Source organism: Phascolarctos cinereus, unplaced genomic scaffold (genome assembly GCF_003287225.1).
Source record: "Phascolarctos cinereus isolate Bilbo 61053 unplaced genomic scaffold, phaCin_HiC Scaffold_4;HRSCAF=312, whole genome shotgun sequence".
Lineage (NCBI taxonomy): Eukaryota > Metazoa > Chordata > Mammalia > Diprotodontia > Phascolarctidae > Phascolarctos > Phascolarctos cinereus.
This window is the reverse complement of record NW_027555847.1, coordinates 655,107,263-655,127,471: the sequence shown is the minus strand read 5'-3', so window position 1 is coordinate 655,127,471 and position 20,209 is coordinate 655,107,263. Positions and strand designations below refer to the sequence as shown.

The following is a 20,209-nucleotide window of genomic DNA, read 5'->3' as shown; positions in this document are numbered from 1 at the left end:
AATGAGACATCTGAGTACAGGATTCTAGTCAAAGGAAAACATGAAGACTACAGAGATATACATTATTGTCACTATTGTTTCTGACTTTTTCATTCCAAGCCCTTAGAGAAAAGTCTAGGATTCCATCTCTGATTCCATAGAAATTGACATACAATTATATTCAAAGCCATTATTATTTCCCATGAGGTGTAACAGCCCAATATTCTTTGGAAAACATATCAATTCAACTGAAATATGCCACTCCTAAGATTCATTACTGTATCCAACAAGAACAGACAGGAACAAAGTTCACCAAATTTTATAATGAAGGCACACCCTATTGATATTCCTAAATATTTTCAAAGGAATCGGACATCATCTGTAAGAACTAAATGATGAAAATCATCACACTTGGTAGGGAAAAATTCAAATTTTAATAGCTAAAAAAGGGAAGTGAAACAAAAATGGAATCATGACTTCTATCTCCTTATACTATTCTTCTCCTAACAGCAGAGAGAACTGGATTTTTTTGGCAGGTGTAAGAAAAGCAAACAAAATGTGACATTTGCATGATAGCAGGCTTAGGAAATAAAAAAGGAATAATTGTTTAATTCTGGGCCGTAACAAAACATGGAACAGACAACATTAAAATGAAAAGAGCTGAAAACGGAAGAAAACGATTAGCACCTACTCATTCTCTCCGTTTTGGAAAAAGGGAAAGATATGTATAAAGGGGAGCATCAAACCAAAGCATATAAATGAATGCAATTTTAGAAATACGGACCATGGTGTGATGATAAAACAAAGCATCATGTAAAAGTTCTTTAAATAAAAATGAAAGTGAAGAGGAAGCAAAATACAAAATGGGACATGGCAGGTCTTTCAGTATATTAATCAAGAAAAAAAAATAACTGGTGTAGAGAAGATGAAATACTTCATACAAATTGAGGTACAAATAGAAAAAAAAAATGAAAATGAAAAAAGACAGAAAAACACAAAAATGGGGACAATTTTGGCATTAAAGGATGAAAAGTGAAATCAATAAAATAAGAAACAGTGAATATTATTTAAGTGAAAGAAAAAAAAGGCCACTATCAGGATCCAGGGTACACCTCTGAAGGAGCTGCATGTAGGTGAGGTTCTCGTGGGTGTTGGGGTCAAAGAAGCCCTTGGTGTCGTCCGAGGGGTCAGACAGGATCTGGTTCATCTCCTCGTCAAAGTAGCCGCGCTGGTAGGCCACCTCCACCGGCACGCGGTGGCTGTGTACGGGGTCGATGACCCCGCCCGTGGCGATCTGGGCCTCCAGCAGCCTCACGCCGTGTCCTTGACGATGAGGTCCCTCTTCATGCCTGGAAGAGGAGATCTGCTCTCCTGTGTAGGGGTCCGTGTAGCCGGTGACGGCCTTCTCCGCGGACAGCAGCTTCTCCTGGATCTCCCCGCCCACCACGCCTGCGGCCACGGCCTCGTCCACGGACAGCTTCTGGTTGCGCAGCGGGTCGATGACGAAGCCCGTGGCGGCCTGGGCCTCCAGCAGCACCAGCGCCGTGCCGGGCCTCAGGATGCCCTTCCACATGGCCTGGTAGATGCTCATCTTCTCTGCTTGGCCGGGTCCGCCTTGGAGGGCACCAGGACGCCCGCGATGCAGCTGGTCCCCTCCAGGTACCTCTTGACTGAGTCCATCTCCGTGACCTCCTGCAGGCTCTTGGTGCCTGGGCCAGCTCCCGCAGCGTGTCCGGGCCCAGGATGTTGGAGGTGCGCAGCTCAGAGGCCGACACCTGCCTCCTCAGGCCCGGAAAGACACCTTGCTCAGCTTCTCCTCCGTCTCCTCGATGATGGTGGTGAGGGTGGCGATGAGGCCTGCAGGGTCAGGGCGCCAGAGGCGTGCTGCGCCATGAGCTCCTCCCTCCTGGCCTCGGTCAGGTAGGTGGAGAAGAGCACGTCCCGCACGGGCACTTCTGCCCCTTGAACTGTCCGACCTTCACCTCCATCGCGGTGGTCCTCAGGGCCCCGAGAGCTTCCTCGCGCGCGGGCGTCCTCCGCGTCCACATCCGCCCCGCCTGGGCCCGCCAGGGCTTCCTGCAGGCCGCCGCCGCTGCTGGGGCCTCCCCCAGACCGCCCGCCCCCATCGGACGGGCTTCTCTCTCCTGCGGCACCCCTTCCGCCTCTTCGATGATGTGGTGAGCCTGCGCATCAGAGCGGGCAGGGGCAGGGCCCCGAGTCGTACTGGGTCAGGAGGTCCTCCGGGTTGACCTCGGTGACGTAGGTGGACACCAGCACGTCCCAGACGGGGCCTTCCGCCCCTCAAGTGGCCGACCTCCACCTCCATGGTGGCGGCCTGCAGCCTGCCGCGGGGGCGCAGGCCTTCCCGGGAGGAGGTGCGCTGCTGAGCTGAGCGTGCGGGCGTCACGCTGGTCCCCGGCCTCCATCACAGGCTGGTGAGGGTGCTGGTGAGCTCCTCCATGGACAGGGTGCCCGCCCGTACTTCCTCAGCAGCGCCTGCCTCTTGCTCTCGGGCACGTCCCTGCAGAACAGGAGCTCCCACACAGACACGGTCTGGCCCGGAACAGGCCCCCGTGGGTGAGCGAGGCGGCCTGCAGGGCGCGGCGCATCTGCTCGCTCAGCTGGAACGGCGGAGCCCGTGTCCGCCAGCTGCAACATGTAGAGGCCGTGTCGGGGTCGCGGACGCACCTGCGCAGCAGCTGCATGTAGGTGAGGTTCTCGTGGGTGTTGGGGTCAAAGAAGCCTTGTGTCGTCCGAGGGGTCAGACAGGATCTGTTCATCTCCTGTCAAAGTGCCGCGCTGGTAGGCCACCTCCACCGGCACGCGGTGGCTGTGCACGGGGTCGATGACCCGCCCGTGGCGATCTGGGCCTCCAGCAGCCTCAGCCCGTGGTCCTTGACGATGAGGTCCCTCTTCATGGCCTGGAAGAGGGAGATCTGCTCTCCTGTGTAGGGTCCGTGTAGCCGGTGACGGCCTTCTCCGCGGGACAGCAGCTTCTCCTGGATCTCCCCGCCCACCACGCCTGCGGCCACGGCCTCGTCCACGGACAGCTTCTGGTTGCGCAGCGGGTCGATGACGAAGCCCGTGGCGGCCTGGGCCTCCAGCAGCACCAGCGCCGTGCCGGGCCTCAGGATGCCCTTCCACATGGCCTGGTAGATGCTCATCTTCTCCTGCTTGGCCGGGTCCGCCTTGGAGGGCACCAGGACGCCCGCGATGCAGCTGGTCCCCTCCAGGTACCTCTTGACTGAGTCCATCTCCGTGACCTCCTGCAGGCTCTTGGTGCCCTGGGCCAGCTCCCGCAGCGTGTCCGGGCCCAGGATGTTGGAGGTGCGCAGCTCAGAGGCCGACACCTGCCTCCTCAGGCCCCGGAAAGACACCTTGCTCAGCTTCTCCTCCGTCTCCTCGATGATGGTGGTGAGGGTGGCGATGAGGGCCTGCAGGGTCAGGGCGCCAGAGGCGTGCTGCGCCATGAGCTCCTCCCTCCTGGCCTCGGTCAGGTAGGTGGAGAAGAGCACGTCCCGCACGGGCACCTTCTGCCCCTTGAACTGTCCGACCTTCACCTCCATCGCGGTGGTCCTCAGGGCCCCGAGAGCTTCCTCGCGGCGGCGGGCGTCCTCCGCGTCCACATCCGCCCCGCCTGGGCCCGCCAGGGCTTCCTGCAGGCCGCCGCCGCTGCTGGGGCCTCCCCCAGACCGCCCGCCCCATCTGGACGGGCTTCTCTCTCCTGCGGCACCCTTCCGCCTCTTCGATGATGGTGGTGAGCCTGCGCATCAGAGCGGGCAGGGGCAGGGCCCCCGAGTCGTACTGGGTCAGGAGGTCCTCCCGGGTGACCTCGGTGACGTAGGTGGACACCAGCACGTCCCAGACGGGGACCTTCCGCCCCCTCAAGTGGCCGACCTCCACCTCCATGGTGGCGGCCTGCAGCCTGCCGCGGGGGCGCAGGCCTTCCCGGGAGGAGGTGCGCTGCCCTGAGCTGAGCGTGCGGGCGTCACGCTGGTCCCCGGCCTCCATCACCAGGCTGGTGAGGGTGCTGGTGAGCTCCTCCATGGACAGGGTGCCCGCCCGGTACTTCCTCAGCAGCGCCTGCCTCTTGCTCTCGGGCACGTCCCTGCAGAACAGGAGCTCCCACACAGACACGGTCTGGCCCCGGAACAGGCCCCGTGGACGGTGAGCGAGGCGGCCTGCAGGGCGCGGCGCATCTGCTCGCTCAGCTGGGACACGGCGGAGCCCGTGTCCGCCAGCTGCAACATGTAGAGGCCGGTGTCGGGGTCGCGGACGCACCTGCGCAGCAGCTGCATGTAGGTGAGGTTCTCGTGGGTGTTGGGTCAAAGAAGCCTTGGTGTCGTCCGAGGGGTCAGACAGGATCTGGTTCATCTCCTCGTCAAAGTAGCCGCGCTGGTAGGCCACCTCCACCGGCACGCGGTGGCTGTGCACGGGGTCGATGACCCCGCCCGTGGCGATCTGGGCCTCCAGCAGCCTCACGCCGTGCTCCTTGACGATGAGGTCCCTCTTCATGGCCTGGAAGAGGGAGATCTGCTCTCCTGTGTAGGGGTCCGTGTAGCCGGTGACGGCCTTCTCCGCGGACAGCAGCTTCTCCTGGATCTCCCCGCCCACCACGCCTGCGGCCACGGCCTCGTCCACGGACAGCTTCTGGTTGCGCAGCGGGTCGATGACGAAGCCCGTGGCGGCCTGGGCCTCCAGCAGCACCAGCGCCGTGCCGGGCCTCAGGATGCCCTTCCACATGGCCTGGTAGATGCTCATCTTCTCCTGCTTGGCCGGGTCCGCCTTGGAGGGCACCAGGACGCCCGCGATGCAGCTGGTCCCCTCCAGGTACCTCTTGACTGAGTCCATCTCCGTGACCTCCTGCAGGCTCTTGGTGCCCTGGGCCAGCTCCCGCAGCGTGTCCGGGCCCAGGATGTTGGAGGTGCGCAGCTCAGAGGCCGACACCTGCCTCCTCAGGCCCCTGAAAGACACCTTGCTCAGCTTCTCCTCCGTCTCCTCGATGATGGTGGTGAGGGTGGCGATGAGGGCCTGCAGGGTCAGGGCGCCAGAGGCGTGCTGCGCCATGAGCTCCTCCCTCCTGGCCTCGGTCAGGTAGGTGGAGAAGAGCACGTCCCGCACGGGCACCTTCTGCCCCTTGAACTGTCCGACCTTCACCTCCATCGCGGTGGTCCTCAGGGCCCCGAGAGCTTCCTCGCGGCGGCGGGCGTCCTCCGCGTCCACATCCGCCCCGCCTGGGCCCGCCAGGGCTTCCTGCAGGCCGCCGCCGCTGCTGGGGCCTCCCCCAGACCGCCCGCCCCCATCTGGACGGGCTTCTCTCTCCTGCGGCACCCCTTCCGCCTCTTCGATGATGGTGGTGAGCCTGCGCATCAGAGCGGGCAGGGGCAGGGCCCCCGAGTCGTACTGGGTCAGGAGGTCCTCCCGGGTGACCTCGGTGACGTAGGTGGACACCAGCACGTCCCAGACGGGGACCTTCCGCCCCCTCAAGTGGCCGACCTCCACCTCCATGGTGGCGGCCTGCAGCCTGCCGCGGGGGCGCAGGCCTTCCCGGGAGGAGGTGCGCTGCCCTGAGCTGAGCGTGCGGGCGTCACGCTGGTCCCCGGCCTCCATCACCAGGCTGGTGAGGGTGCTGGTGAGCTCCTCCATGGACAGGGTGCCCGCCCGGTACTTCCTCAGCAGCGCCTGCCTCTTGCTCTCGGGCACGTCCCTGCAGAACAGGAGCTCCCACACAGACACGGTCTGGCCCCGGAACAGGCCCCCGTGGACGGTGAGCGAGGCGGCCTGCAGGGCGCGGCGCATCTGCTCGCTCAGCTGGGACACGGCGGAGCCCGTGTCCGCCAGCTGCAACATGTAGAGGCCGGTGTCGGGGTCGCGGACGCACCTGCGCAGCAGCTGCATGTAGGTGAGGTTCTCGTGGGTGTTGGGGTCAAAGAAGCCCTTGGTGTCGTCCGAGGGGTCAGACAGGATCTGGTTCATCTCCTCGTCAAAGTAGCCGCGCTGGTAGGCCACCTCCACCGGCACGCGGTGGCTGTGCACGGGGTCGATGACCCCGCCCGTGGCGATCTGGGCCTCCAGCAGCCTCACGCCGTGCTCCTTGACGATGAGGTCCCTCTTCATGGCCTGGAAGAGGGAGATCTGCTCTCCTGTGTAGGGGTCCGTGTAGCCGGTGACGGCCTTCTCCGCGGACAGCAGCTTCTCCTGGATCTCCCCGCCCACCACGCCTGCGGCCACGGCCTCGTCCACGGACAGCTTCTGGTTGCGCAGCGGGTCGATGACGAAGCCCGTGGCGGCCTGGGCCTCCAGCAGCACCAGCGCCGTGCCGGGCCTCAGGATGCCCTTCCACATGGCCTGGTAGATGCTCATCTTCTCCTGCTTGGCCGGGTCCGCCTTGGAGGGCACCAGGACGCCCGCGATGCAGCTGGTCCCCTCCAGGTACTTTTTCACTCTTTCTTTTCCAGCGATGTCTGTTACTCTTTTTTGTCCTTTCTCCAATTCTTCCAACATATGTTTATTAATGATATCTGCTTTGAAAAGTTCAGAAGCTGTTACTTGTTTTCTCAGTCCTTTGAACCATACCTCCTTTCTGTTTTTTTCTTTTTCTTCAATTAATTCCCATATTATTTTCACAATATTTTCTAATGCCTTTGATGTTTCCTGCCTGTACCTGTTCACTAATTCTTGTTTCTTTTCTTCTGTGACATATTCTGAGCAAAGCAGGTCCCACACTGACATCTTTCTGCCCTTATACTTCCCCTTTTCCACTATTACCATTTCTGCCTTCAGTGCCTTCTCGGTGACTTCTTCAATGTGCTTGTAATTCTTTTCATCCTTTACTATGGGAAGCAGAGCCAGTCCTGTTCTTTGGTCCTTTATGCACCTTGAATGGAGTTCTGCATAATTCACCTTTTCATGTGTATTAGGATCCTGGAACCTTTTGCTTCCATGCTTCCTGTTTGACAGTAAGGTGTATGTTTCAGGGTCCAAGCACCCACGCTCATAGGCCACGTCTGTGGGGAGACGGTAGCCGTGTTTTGGGTCAATTACTCCCCCTGTGCCCACTTGTGCTTCCAGCATCCTCATAGCTGCCTCTTTTTCTACTATAGCTTTCTTCATGGCCTTGTAAAGGGAGATCCGTTCCCCTGTGTCTGGGTCATGATAGCCAGTGACCGCCTTCTCTGCATCCTGGAGGTCTTCCTGTACCTCCTCACCTAGTAGGCCTGCAACCACAGCTTCCTTCACAGACAGTCTCTGGTTCTGTAGAGGGTTGATGATGAAGCCCGTGGCAGCCTGAGCCTGTAGAAGCTGAATCCCAATTGGCCTGGGCATCACTTCTCTCTTCATAGCCTCATAGATACTTATTTTCTCCTTTGTCGATGGCATCAGCACCCCAGCAATGCAGCCTGTCCCTTCCATGTATCTTTTCACTATTTCTACTTGGCTAAGTTTTTCTGCTGCTTTTTTTCCCTTTGGAAGTCCAGCAAGGATTTTCCCATCAATGATCCCAGAGTTGAACAGCTCAGCTGCTGTCACATCCCCACGGATTCCTTTCACCTTAATTGCTTGGTTCTGTGTTTCACTTTCCTCAATTGTATTCATGATAATTTCCAAGAGTTGCTCCAGATGCAGAGTCTTTGATTTGAACTGTCTGAGTAGATCTCTCTTTTTCTGCTGCGTGAAATACTGTGATGAAAGCAAGTCCCAGATGGAAACAGTCTGGTTGACAAACTTTCCAGTGGGCACTTTGGTGGTTCTGGATCGCAGCAGCTGTTCTGTGGCCTCATCTATATAAATGTACCTCTCTCCTTTCTGTACTATCTGCAACATATAGAGCCCAGTTTCTGACTCTTGAATACACCTCTCCAATAACTGCAGGTAGGTGAGGTTCTCATGGGTGTTGGGGTCAAAGAAGCCCTTGGTGTCATCCGAGGGGTCAGACAGGATCTGGTTCATCTCCTCATCAAAGTAGCCACGCTGGTAGGCCACATCCACGGGCACGCGGTGGCTGTGCACGGGGTCGATGATACCACCTGTAGCAATCTGGGCCTCTAAAAGGCGGATGGCGTGGGACTTTAAGATGAGTCCCTTATTCATAGCTTCAAAGAGGGAAATTTGTTTATTGGTGTAGGGCTCCACATACCCAGTCACTGCCTTCTCAGCACTCAGAAGTTTCTCATATACTTCCCTTCCGATTAGCCCAGCTGATAATGCTTGCTCTACAGACATCTTCTTGTTCTGGACAGGGTCGATGATGAAACCAGTGGCAGCCTGGGCCTCTAGCAACACCAGGGCTGTGCCAGGCCTCAGTATGTGCCTCGCATGGCATCATAGATGCTCAGCCTCTCCTTTGTGCCCTGGATGAGGACTCCAGCTATGAAGTTGCTCCCCTTCAAAAACTGCTTCACACCCTCCATCTCAGTCACTTCATGCACTGTTTTTTTCCCCTGGTTCAGATCATCCAGTGTTTTCTTATCGATCAGCTGGGATCTGAACAGGTCATTGGCTGACACCTGCTTCCTGAGGCCGGGGAACGTGATCTGCTTGGCCTTCTGCTCTGTCTTCTCAATGAGGACAGTGACATCTGTGACCACCTGGTGTAGAGCTGCAGCTCTTCCGAGCGACCCAGGTCTACCAACTCCTTCTGCTTGTCAGCACTGACATACTCGGAGTGGAGTAGGTCCCATAGTGACACACTTTGGCCTTTGAACCTCCCCACCTTGACAGGGACTGTCATGGCTTTCAGAGCCATGATGGTGTGGTCATCTACATCCAATGCCACCCTCTGGGAAAGAGGTAGCAGCCATAGGCTCGTCTCAGAGTCCAAGATGCACCTGTCCTTTAACTCTTGATATGTCACCTTATCACGGGTGTTAGGGTCAAAGAAAAATTTCTTATCTCCGGTGGTCTTGGCTAGAGCCTGACCTGTCTCCTCATCTAAGAAGCCAAGCCTACAGGCAGTTGGCAGGGGTAGGTGCAGGTGGTGGAGAGGGTCTACAATGCCCCCTGTAGCCAGTTGCACTTGCAGAAGGAGCAAGCCCTCGCTCTGGTCAATGAGCCCCTTGCCCATGGCCTGCCAAACAGAGATGGTGCTGCCTGTGTAGGGATCGCTATAGCCAGTTGCTGCTCGCTCTACTTGAGTAAGCCGCTCACTCAGCTCTCCCCCAATCACCCCAGTCTTGACCGCTTCTTCCACAGACAGCTTCTTGTTGTTCTGTGGGTCGACAAGTGAGCCTGCAGCCAGCTGGGCCTCCAGTAGCCTCAGCCCCAGGCCAGAGGGAAGCAAGTTGCTCTTCGTGGCCTCGTAGATGCCCATCTTGGCCTCGGATCCTTCCACCTGGACCCCAGCAATGCACCCTGTCCCCTGTAAGTAGCGTTTCACCTCTGGTCTCTCGGCAACCTCGCTTGGTGACTGTGTCCCTCGAACCAGTCCCTCCAGTGTCTCCAGGTCAATTATTCCCGTGTCCAGCAGCCAGACAGCAGGGACATCCCCCCGTAGGCCTGGTAGCATGATGTGGGTCTGCGCCTGCAGCTCAGCCTCTCTTACTTGCTTCAGAGCGGCAGCTACGATTTCCTGGACCGTCATCCTCCCCAGCCGGAAGTCTTCCAAGAAGGCTGCCCTGTGATCCTCAGTGAAGTGCCCAGAGCAGAGCAAGTCCCAGAGGGAGATATCCTTCTCAGTCACCAGTGTGCCCTGGAAGATCTGTTGAATTTGTTCATCTGTGGGGATGGGAGCTGCTGTTTGGAGCAGAGGCAGCAGATGACAGCCAGAAGCTGCATCCTGTTGACAACTCTCCATGAGTTGGGCATAGCTGAGGCTCTCACTCCCATCCACTGTAGAGAACGTTTGGATGGTGGCAGGGGAGGCTCCAGAAAGCGTCCTCTCCATCTCCTCATCAATGTAACCCCTCTGGGCGGCCACTTCCATGGGGACATGGTGGTGGCTGTTGGGGTCAATGATGCCCCCAGTAGCTACCTGGGCCTCTAGGAGCTGCACGGCCTGCTGAGAAGGGACCAGACCTTTCTTCATGGCCTGGAAAAGGGAAACCTTCTTGCCTGTGAAGGGATCGGTGAAGCCTGTCACTGCCTCCTCAGCATAATGTAGCTTCTCATGGAGCTCTGGCCCCACCAATCCCTTTCGCACAGCATCGTCCACAGACAGCTTCTCGTGGGTCACAGGGTCGATGATGGAGCCAGTTGCAGCCTGGGCTTGAGGAGAGGAAGAGCCACTCCAGGTCCCAACAGTTTCTGTTTCATGGCTTCATAGAGACTGAGCCTCTGGTTAGAAGGCTGCAGGAGGACTCCCCCAATGGTACCCAAGCCAAGGAGGTACCTGTGGACTGACTCCACCTTCAAGAGCTCCTCAGTGCTCACCCTCCCTTCCAGTACCTTCTCTAGGAGGTCACGGTCAATGATGTGAGACTCCAGGAGCTGGTAAGCAGTGACACAACCCCGGAGAGTGGGCAGGGTGATGCCTGCCCACTTTTTCATCTCTTCCTCTAATCTCCGCACAATCTGCTCCAGGGTTACCTTCTGCAGCCTGTAGTGGGTCAGAATCTCCCTCCTCTGTCCCTCCCTGAAGTACTCAGAGTTGATCAGGTCCCATGCGGAGACCCTTTGACCTTTGAACCTGCCGTACTTCACCAGCAGAAGCGAGTTCCGGAAAGCCTGGCGGGTGGCTTCATTCACCAGCTGGGGCTTCCGGCTATTGAGTGGCAGGAGGCAAAGACCAGTGGCCGGCTCTGTCACACACTTTTCCAACAGCTGCAGGTAGGTGAGATTCTCATGCGTATTGGGGTCAAAGAAGCCTTTGGTGTCATCTGAGGGGTCAGATAAGATCAGGTTCATCGTCCGGTCAAAGTAGCCACGCTTGTAAGCCACCTCCACAGGGAGCCGGTGGCTGTGCACAGGGTCGATGATACCACCTGTGGCAATCTGGGCCTCCAGCAAGCGGATGCCATGGTCCCTAATAATGAGATCTTTGTTCATGGCCTGGAACAAGGAGAGCCTGTCTCCTGTATATGGGTCCACGTAACCCGTCACTGCTCTCTCAGCTGACAGTAGCTTTTCATAAACATCAGGTCCGATGACATTGGCCCGGAGGGCATCCTCCACAGAGTATCTCTTGTTCTCCTTAGGGTCAATAACAAAACCTGTGGCTGCCTGGGCCTCCAAAAGAATGAGGGATGTCCCCGGTCTCAGGTAGCCCTTCCTCCTGGCCTCGTAGATACTGATCTTCTCCTGGGAGTCGGGCAGGAGCAGGCCACTGATGCATCCCGTCCCTTGCAGGTACTTCCTGACGGAGTCAAGGCCCCCCACGTCCTGTGCTGTTGTTTGTCCCTGCTCCAGCTTCTCATACAGCTCCTGACTGATGATCTCTGACTTAAGAAGCTCCCTCGGTGTCACGCGATCCCTCAGGCCTTTGAAGGTGACCCGGGAAGCGGCAGCAGCCTGGTCGATGGTGGCGCTGAGCTGAGATGCCAGCATCTCTGTTGAGAGTGTTCCCTCCTGGTACTGATGGGCCAGGGCAGCTCTCTGCTCTGCTGGGATGACGTCTGAGAAGAGCAGCTTCCAGAGAGACACCCTTTGTCCTTTGAGCTTCCCTGACGTAGCAACCACTGTAGCCTTCCTCAGGCCCTCCTGGGTGGCATGGTCAATGAACCGGCGTCCTTCTGGATGCCCTCTATGATCTCCCCCCATGAGGGGCAGGAGGAGGGAGCCAGTCTCTGGATCAGTGACACAGCGGACTAACAGCTGCTCATAGGTGAGGTTCTCCTGGGTGTTGGGGTCAAAGAAGCCAGTAGGTTGGGAGAGACTGGCAAATGTCTCCTTATCTAAACAATCCCATTGAAACGCAGTCTCCAGTGGCAGCCGGTGTTTCCTAACAGGATCAACGATGCCCCCCGTGGCCAGCTGGGCCTCTAGAAGCCGTAATGCCAGCTCCTTCTGGACCAGCCCCTTTCTCATGGCTTGAAAGAGGGGGATGAGGCCCCTGCTGAAGGGATCTGGGTACCCAGTCACTGCCCGCTCTGCTACCAAGAGTTTCTCCCGGAACTCAGGCCCCACGAGTCCAGCTCTAACAGCTTCATCCAGCCCCATCTTCTTTTCACTGGCAGGGTCCATGAGGGAATGGGTAGCAGCCTGAGCCTGGAGGAGGGCAAGGGCAGTGCCCAGGGGAAGGAGGTGCTCCATCAGGGCCTGGTAGACACTCCTCTTCTGGCCTGTGGACAGCAAGAGGACCCCAACCACACTGCCCATTCCCTCCAAGTAACGCTGCACTTCTTCCCGGGCCCTCACCTCAGGCACAAGTAGCCTCCCCTCCCTCAAGTCCTCAAACACCTCCCTGGACAGGATGCCAGCCTCCAGAAGCTGTTCGCTGCTCACCATCCCTCCCAGGGCCGGGAAGGTGATCTTGAGCGAGAGCAGGGCCAGCCCTGTGGCAGGGTTCAGCACACACCTGCTCCTAAGCTCTTGGTAGGTGAGTGGCTCCTGAGTGTTGGGGTCAGAGAAGGCCCGGGCTCCATCAGCTGTGGGGTCAGACAAGCTGCGGCCTGTCTCCTCATCCAGGAGGCCCCTCTGGTAGGCAAGTTCCAGTGGGACACGACCTCCCTGAGCAGGGTCTATTATGCCCCCTGTGGCCAGCTGGGCTTCCAGCCAACTCAGGCCTGAACTCCTGGCCACAACTTCCTTGTGGAGAGCCTGGAAGAGGGGCAGCTTCCCTGGACCATAGGGGTCGGGGTAGCCAGTGAGGGCTTGCTCAGCTGTGAGCAGCTTCTCTTTCAGCTCCAGGCCTACCAGCCCCTGTCTCACAGCCTCAGCCACAGGGAGCAGCTGACCTTGAGTGGGGTCAATGAGGCCCCCAGTGGCTGCCTGAGCTTCAAGAAGAGCCAGTCCCAGCTTGGCTGGGAGAAGGCTCTGCTGTGTGGCTTCGTAGAGGCTCAGGGGCTGGGCTGAGGCCTCCAAGTACACCCCAGCAATGGGACCTCTCTGCTGGGGATAGGTCTCCCCATTATGGGAAGTCATAGGAAATTCCATCCTGGGTTCAGAAGAGACAGACTTAGGCATGGTCTTCAAGGCCTTGGGGCCTTGAAGTGTTCCAGTGCCATTGACCAAAATGGCCGAGTCTCCATTCATAGTGCTGGTGGCAGTCGAGACACGTCCCACGTCCATGTCCACGTGCTGCAGACTTCTCTCAAGCAGTGCTCACTTCCTAGAAAGGTGGAGAAGCAGAGAAAAGGTCTTATGACTTGAGGTGCCGCCACCACGTGGCCCTGCAGAGAAGCCCTGCCCAAACAGCTTCCTTTGGTCATTAGAGGAAGGGAAAGGGACCAACAGAGGTTCCTGTAGGAATTATAGAATCTCACAAAGTCTCAGAGTTGGGAGGGATGAGAGGGCCCCTAGTCTGCCCCCTCTCTGAACAGAAATCCCTTCTTCAACATCTCTGACTCTTGGTCACCCTGCCTCTGCCTGGTGGCCTCCCTCCAGCTCATTGCTTTTGAACAGCAGTGATTGTTGGGAAAGTTTTTCTTTATATGGAGTCAAAATATGCCTTCTTGCAGTTTCTCCCCATTGCTCCTACTTTTGACCCCCGGGGCCTGGCAGAACAAGGACAATCCCTTTTGCACAGGACAGTCCTTGAAGCCATTTCTCATGTACCCTCTGAGGCTTCTGTTCTATGGTCTAAGTATCCCCTTTTCTCCTAACTGCCTGGCTGCTGGTGCTTTCCCCTCTAAAACTACCTTCCCTCTACTCTGTATGTCTCTTATACGGACTACTTTGTGTATATGTTGTCTCCTTCATTAGTATGGGAACTCCCTGAGCACAGGACCGTTTTCTGCCTTTCTCTGAGTATCCTCAGTACTTAGCACAGTGCCTGGCATATAATAGGTGCTTAATAAATGCATGTTGATAGACTGATTAATTGGTATGGTCTGGTGTCTATTCTTATTCTGGTTGCCCCCTTCCAGATGTGCTCTAAGAATTCATTGAATAGGGCAAAGAAGAGATGAGGCTGGAGCTTAGGAGGGGGCAGAGGCAGGATGGTCACAACAATCCACAAAGTGACCCCATCCTAGCTTTATCCCTTGGTTCCACTAGGGAGCCAATGTGCCTGGAGTCTGAGATGTGGGGAAAAAATGGGGACTAGACATTGAGATGTGAGGTAAGGCTGGATATTAGCAGGTGGGTTGGGATTTCACTGGAAAATGGGGTCTAAACCAGTTAGCAGCAGCTAAGGTGGCACAGTAGATAGAGCTGGGCCTACAGTCAGAAAAACCTGAATTCAAATCTTGCCTCAGACACTTACCAGCTGGACGTGGCACTTGACTTCTGTTTTCCTTAGTTTTCTCAACTGTAAAATGAAGATAATAGAACTGTTGTGAGAATCAAATGAGATAATAAAGTATTTAGCACAGTGCCTGGCACATAGCAAGCACTATATAAATGTTATCTATCATTATTATTATCATTCTCATCATCATTATTACTTGTGAATGGAGAATAGGAATTTAGGCTTAGGTTGGGATTAAGAGGGGAAAAGGAGTTTAGGCTAAAACATAAAATCTTTTTTCATTTTTCTCTTTCTTTTTCCTTCCCTCTCTCCTTCCCTCTCTCCCCCGCTTCCCTCCTTCCTTTCTTCCCTCCCTCTTTCCTTCTCTCCCTCCTTCTCTTCCTCCTTCCCTCCCTCCTTTCTTCCTTTCTTCCTTCCTTCTCTTCCTCCTTCCTTCCCTCTGTTCCTTCCTTCCTCCCTCCCTCTGTTACTTCCTTCCTTCTCTTCCTTATTCCCTCCCTTCTTCCTTCCCTATGGAGGAGGTGATACTTGAACTGGACTTTAAATGCCAGGAAGAATTTCACCAGGAAGGAATAGTAGACAAGGCATTCTAAGCAGTACTAGAGAGGCATGAGTCATCTGAAGAGATAAGGGTAAAGGTGTGGAAGTGGATAAGATTCACCAAGGGAAAGTGGAGACTTGGGACCATAATGCAAATGGATCATTGGAAGGAACTAGGGATATTTTGCTTAAAGAAGAGAAGCCTGGGGCAGTGTGACATTATCTCTGGGGCTCTTTCCACCTCTATATTCATATGATCCTATCTATGACATGATACCTTGTCTTCAGAAATGGAATTAGATTTGTTCTGCTTGGTCCCAGGGGGGTAGAATTTGGGGTGATGGTTAGAAACTATGGATGGGGAAATATTGATTCAACATAAACCTTCCTGCCCAATAATTGAACGGATCGCCTCAGTAGGTAGGGAACTCCCCATCACTGGAGGTCTTCCAGCCCAGGCTAAATGACTCCTTCTTGCAAATATTGTAGAGGAGATTCCTTGCTATGTACAGGTTGGCCTAGATAATACATTGCACATTTTTATATAGTAATACCTTCTAAGCCCATGCTCTAAAAGCATATGCAGCTAGGAATACCTGTATTTAGGAGACAGGAGAAGGGAGAAAAGCATGAAGAGGAGATAGCACAGACAGAGATAGGAAAATGAGGAGGAAGCAGTGTCTCTGAAGCCAAAGGAAGAGTTTCCCGAAAGGGGGGAGGGGAGAGGGATGTGATGCTGACTGGTTAAGGCTGAGAACTGAGAAGAGGCTACTGGATTTGGCAATTGGGAAATAGTTGGTGACCTTGGACAGAGCAGTTTCTGGAGAGTGACAGGAGCAGAGCCAGACTGCAGGCAGCTGAGGAGAGCTTGGGTGGTGAGGGAGAGAGGATCAGGAGAGGCACTTTGATGGTGGTTTTCCAGAGGGGGTTTGTCATGAAGTTTCATAGTACCAGAGGAAGCAGCCCTTAGCCCACAAGCCCCGGAGCAGTGCTGCTCAAGGATGCCCCTCACAGACCATAGAGGCCCAGACTCAAAAGGAGAGACCTCCCTTCCTCCTTATGGATGGGTGGGTGGTGCTAGGCGTGAGGGTGCAGGGTGATTCAGCAGCAGTCAAAGTAGGGGCTGGAAACTCCCCATACCAATCTGTCAGTGCCTTTACGCTTTCAGTCTTTGCACACAGGTATGTCTGATGTCTGACTTTCTGATGCTAGGTTGGGCTGGGTTGGGCTAGGCTGGGCATCTAGGGAAAGGGGGACAGAGAAGGGAGGGTAGGAAGGGTAGGAAGATGGAGATTCTCTTCTACTTTCCCTTCATTCAACTCCCCCCTCCCCCCCAAAACCTTTAAGGATAGGACCCAAGGGAGGAGAGAGAAGAGGAAGAGAAAAGGGAAAGGAGAAGAGGAGGGCTACAGAAAAGGTAGCCTAGGGAAGTTGAGGGATCAGGCTAGGACCTAGCACCCAGGACCCAGCAGAGTCACAGTAGCTACCCCTTCCTCTTCCTAGCCTCTCCAAGTCCAGCTGTAGTAGCCCATTGCTGTCTGTGGTCATGGCAGGGAAAGGTCCCTGTTTCAGGCTAAGTCAATTCCCCCTCCCCATGACCTTTGCCTAGTATTGAGGTGGCCATGGGCAGGGAGCCCAGAGTTTGGGCGGGAAACTGAAGAAAAACAGTGCCCTTCTTCAGCCCCTGGCACTACAATGATGGTCAGAGACCAATGGGCAGATAGATTTACCTGGAATAGGTGGGGCTCTGAGAGGGGAGGGAGAGGAGACAGTTGGGTAAGTCTCCTCCTATATCCCCCCCTCAAATTAGTTAGGGGATCAGCACCTCCTCTAACACTCTGGAAGCTCCAAAACTCCACATACAATACACGGCCCCTGGAGTTGCCATACTGGCATCAAGGGACCTATGGGAACTAGGAGGAATGGGGGAAGGAACAGGGATGAATTGTAGAGAAGTTCATTTTGATTCAGTGTCAGAAAAAAAAATTCCTAATGACAAAAGCTTATTTCCTTGAAAGGTGGTGGGTTCCCATCCTTCACTTGAGGTCTCCAAAGAAAGACTGGAAGACTTTTTAGGTAGGTAGAGAGGACTCTTTTTCAAGTGTGGGTTTGAAATTTCAAATGTGGATTCTCTGAAGTACCTTCCTACTCTGAGCTTCTGCCTCACTCCCTCTGAGCCTCAGTTTGCTCATCTATAAAATGAGTGTGCTGTAAGCTCTCTCTTTCCTCCAATCCTCTGATCATCTATGTCAGAAAGGAGGCACCTGAGGAAGGAACCAGGGAACATCCCTTGTCCACCTTCCCCCTACAGGCTGGCCCCCATTTGAGTGCTAAGCATTCTCTTGCCCCAGAAAACAATGGGAACACATTGGCAGGGGCTTCCTTGACTCTAACTCCACACAACTACCCTAGGAAGAGGATCTCAGGGCTGTGCTTGCATCCAGGGGTAGGATGCGCTGAAGCCTCCTTTAATGCCTTGCAATTCTTCAGACTTGGTGAATGTGGGAATTGAAAGGCATGTTGGAGACTTGAGTTTAGCCCCTTCATTTTCTAGAGGAGAAATGGGAGACCCCAAGAAGGGAAGAAATTGCCCAGTGAGTTGGGCCAGAGCTGGAAGATCTACAGGTCTCCTGATTCCCAATACAGGTCTCTGCATGGAGCTGATTCCCTCTCCTTCTCTCTGCTTTCCTTTCAGGACGTGGTCTTTTTAGCTTAGAGAGGCCAGCCCTACTTACTCGACAGAAACCATCTGGGCGCAAGGAGGGAGACTACCAACACCTCTCCCCACCCCCAACTCCTATGAAATCATTAAGAGAAACTGGATTTGTAGGACCCCCACTCAAAGCACCATACCCCTCCCCCCACAGACATACACAGATACATCTAGGCTAAGACCAGGGACCACCCCTCCCCATATCTCCCAGGCCAGGCTGAAATACCCCTAGACACAGACACAAAAGTCACACCCGGGGTTGGCCCAGGGATGCCCATATACATGCTTCCCAGGCTAGACAGGGATCCCCCTACACAGAGACAGAAATGTCACACCAAGACCCAGGGATTCCCCTACCTGCCCCCAAACACACAAACAACTTGAGTCCAAAGACACCTCACCACCCATACCTACCCTCTCCCTATCTCTCCAGATTTCTGGACTGGACCTGGGAAGGACAACTGATGAGAAGAATGAGAAGGGAGGATGGGTTATCATCATTCCAGGAGGACCATTCAAAAGGATGCAGAACCTGGTACCCATGAGGGACCTGGTCCTTGGACCCAGCCTGGGTGGGGGGTGTCCAGATCCCTGATATCCAAGCCATTTTTATCATATTCCCAAATTCATAGGACACCTGCTTCTATTTCTCTGGACAGTCACTCATGAAAGAGTTACTCATAGGCAGGAGGTAGGTTCCACAAAAATATGAAGATGAACTTCCTAACCAGTAGAGCTACCCAACAATGAAATGGGCTTCCTCAATAAGGAGTCAACTCCCTATCACTGAAAAGTTCTCAAAGAAACAATGAATAGAATTGGAATTGGAAGGAACCTGAGAGATCATTATGGCCAATGTTCTCATTTTACAGATAAGGACACAGGCTAGGAGAAAGGAAATGACTTATACAAGGTGACATGAGTAGTTAAGTCACCAGGCCCTCTGAGATCAAATCCACACAGATCCCCCTACCCAGTCTCTGTAGTTGGAGATAATAATCACTGCTTGGTCATTTAGAGCACTTACAAGGCTTTACAAAGTACTTTACTCACAACTCCCCTTGAGGCAGGTTATTATCCTTGTTTTACAGATAAGAAAACTGAGGTTCAGAGCGCACAAGTGTCTAGTGACAGAAACCCATAATTCTTTGCACTAGGTCAGATTAGACTAGCTGACCTCTGAGGTCCCTTTCAGTCCCTTCATTTTTATGAAGGATATGCTATATCCTGGGAATGAGATTCTAGAATTCTGATTCACTCCTGGAAAGGAGGAGCAGATGCATGAATTCACCTCTGAGATTCCCAGCGTACATTACCCTCATTTCCAGGGCACAATCTCCTTATTCCTAGAACTTGTTCCTTGGGAAACAAGCCCCTCAATCCTGGGACACACTCCCACCATTTCTTGAACACGTTCCCCACTGGCCAGTTATCTTTCAGGTTCCCCCAAACCAGTCATGCTTCTCCTCTGGGTAAGGTCTCAGAGGTCCTAGACCCACTTGAACCAACCCCCTCCCTATCCAAATTTCACAGGCTTGAGAATATGTTCCGAGGACTGCTGGGGGCCCAGACCAGGCTCCACGAGAGATTCACTTTCACTTCCTTTCTTGTTCAGTACCTGTTGAGGGCAAAGGGATGCGGAAAAGCTTTAGGTGCCCCAAGTCACAGGTCTCAGACACTTGTAGGGGACTCTAACTCCTAGCTTCATTCCGCCGGTAATTTCCCATTCCTATAACTAGGAGGCTAGGTTCCCGGGGGAATCCCCTATGTAGTTTCCAATCAAGCCCCCATTTCTTAGTCCAGGAGTATTGTCCCCGTCCCTGCAAAGCCCTCATTCTTCAGCTCAGGAATCTGGGTACTTCACTTCATAACTCCCAGTTACTTCAGCCCAAGACACTTGATTCCCCTTAACTCTCTCTTCAATACCAGAACTCAAAAGCCGGAGCCCCACAACATTTCTTAGCTAAGGAACCCTCCCTCTGACATGACCCCATATTATGAAGCCTAAGTTCCCTGCCCTCCTGACACCCTTAGCGCATACCTGTAGACTTCTCTGGACTTGATGAGTGTCAGCTCCTCCAGCCTCTCTGGTCCCGACCAGCTTCACTTCCCACCTCCTCACATTTAAACCTGGCACCTCCCAGCACCTTTCAGCCCTTCCCACCCCTAAAGAGGCCGGAGAGCTGGAGGCTCCTCCCCCTGACCAGCCCTTCGCTCTCCACCCTCCCCAGCCCCGCGCCCCTTCTAGGCTTGGGGGTTCCCAGGTACAAGAGAGGTGTACAGGGGGGAGGGTTGAGGGGCTGGGGGCGGGAGGCTTAGTATGGGAATGAGGTGAGAAAGCGGCACGGGGAGGAGTGAGGGTGGTGGAGGTGATCGGGAGCAAAGTGCAACTGGGAGAGGACAATAGAGTCACCTCCCCTCCCCCAACCCAGACTGAGGCTGAAGGAGGGATGTGGATTTAGCCAGCTCTGACTCCTAACCCCACTCCCCACCCCCGGGGGTGGTGCAGTCTGACTCGCACTGAGCCGTTCAGGTGTGCTTACATACAATTGCGGACCTACACCATCTCATGCCCCCAGGGCCCAGGAGCTGCCCTCTGGTTGTGAGAGTAGCCAGGGGTGGGGCCTGTTGCTGGCACTGGGGGAAGCCAATGGGACAGGGCCCCTCCTTCCCTCCCTCGCTGCTCCCGACGC

The 20,209-nt window shown here is 54.8% G+C and overlaps 1 protein-coding gene across 1 annotated transcript; it reads right to left on the bottom strand.

Annotated features, from left to right (window-relative positions):
• Positions 1–394: 394 nt before the first annotated feature.
• EPPK1 (epiplakin 1) lies at positions 395–19,678 on the bottom strand. Its single transcript, XM_020995343.2, is given in 21 exon segments — positions 395–1,593; positions 1,596–1,691; positions 1,694–1,771; positions 1,774–1,839; positions 1,842–1,934; positions 1,937–2,155; positions 2,158–2,190; positions 2,193–2,269; positions 2,271–2,457; positions 2,460–2,648; positions 2,651–2,724; positions 2,726–2,828; positions 2,831–3,699; positions 3,701–4,145; positions 4,148–4,305; positions 4,307–8,294; positions 8,297–8,593; positions 8,596–10,185; positions 10,188–13,183; positions 14,279–14,323; positions 19,558–19,678. Coding segments are annotated over 19 exon segments (12,069 nt in total). The 5' UTR covers positions 13,144–13,183; positions 14,279–14,323; positions 19,558–19,678; the 3' UTR covers positions 395–1,042.
• Between the last annotated feature and the right edge of the window lie 531 nt (positions 19,679–20,209).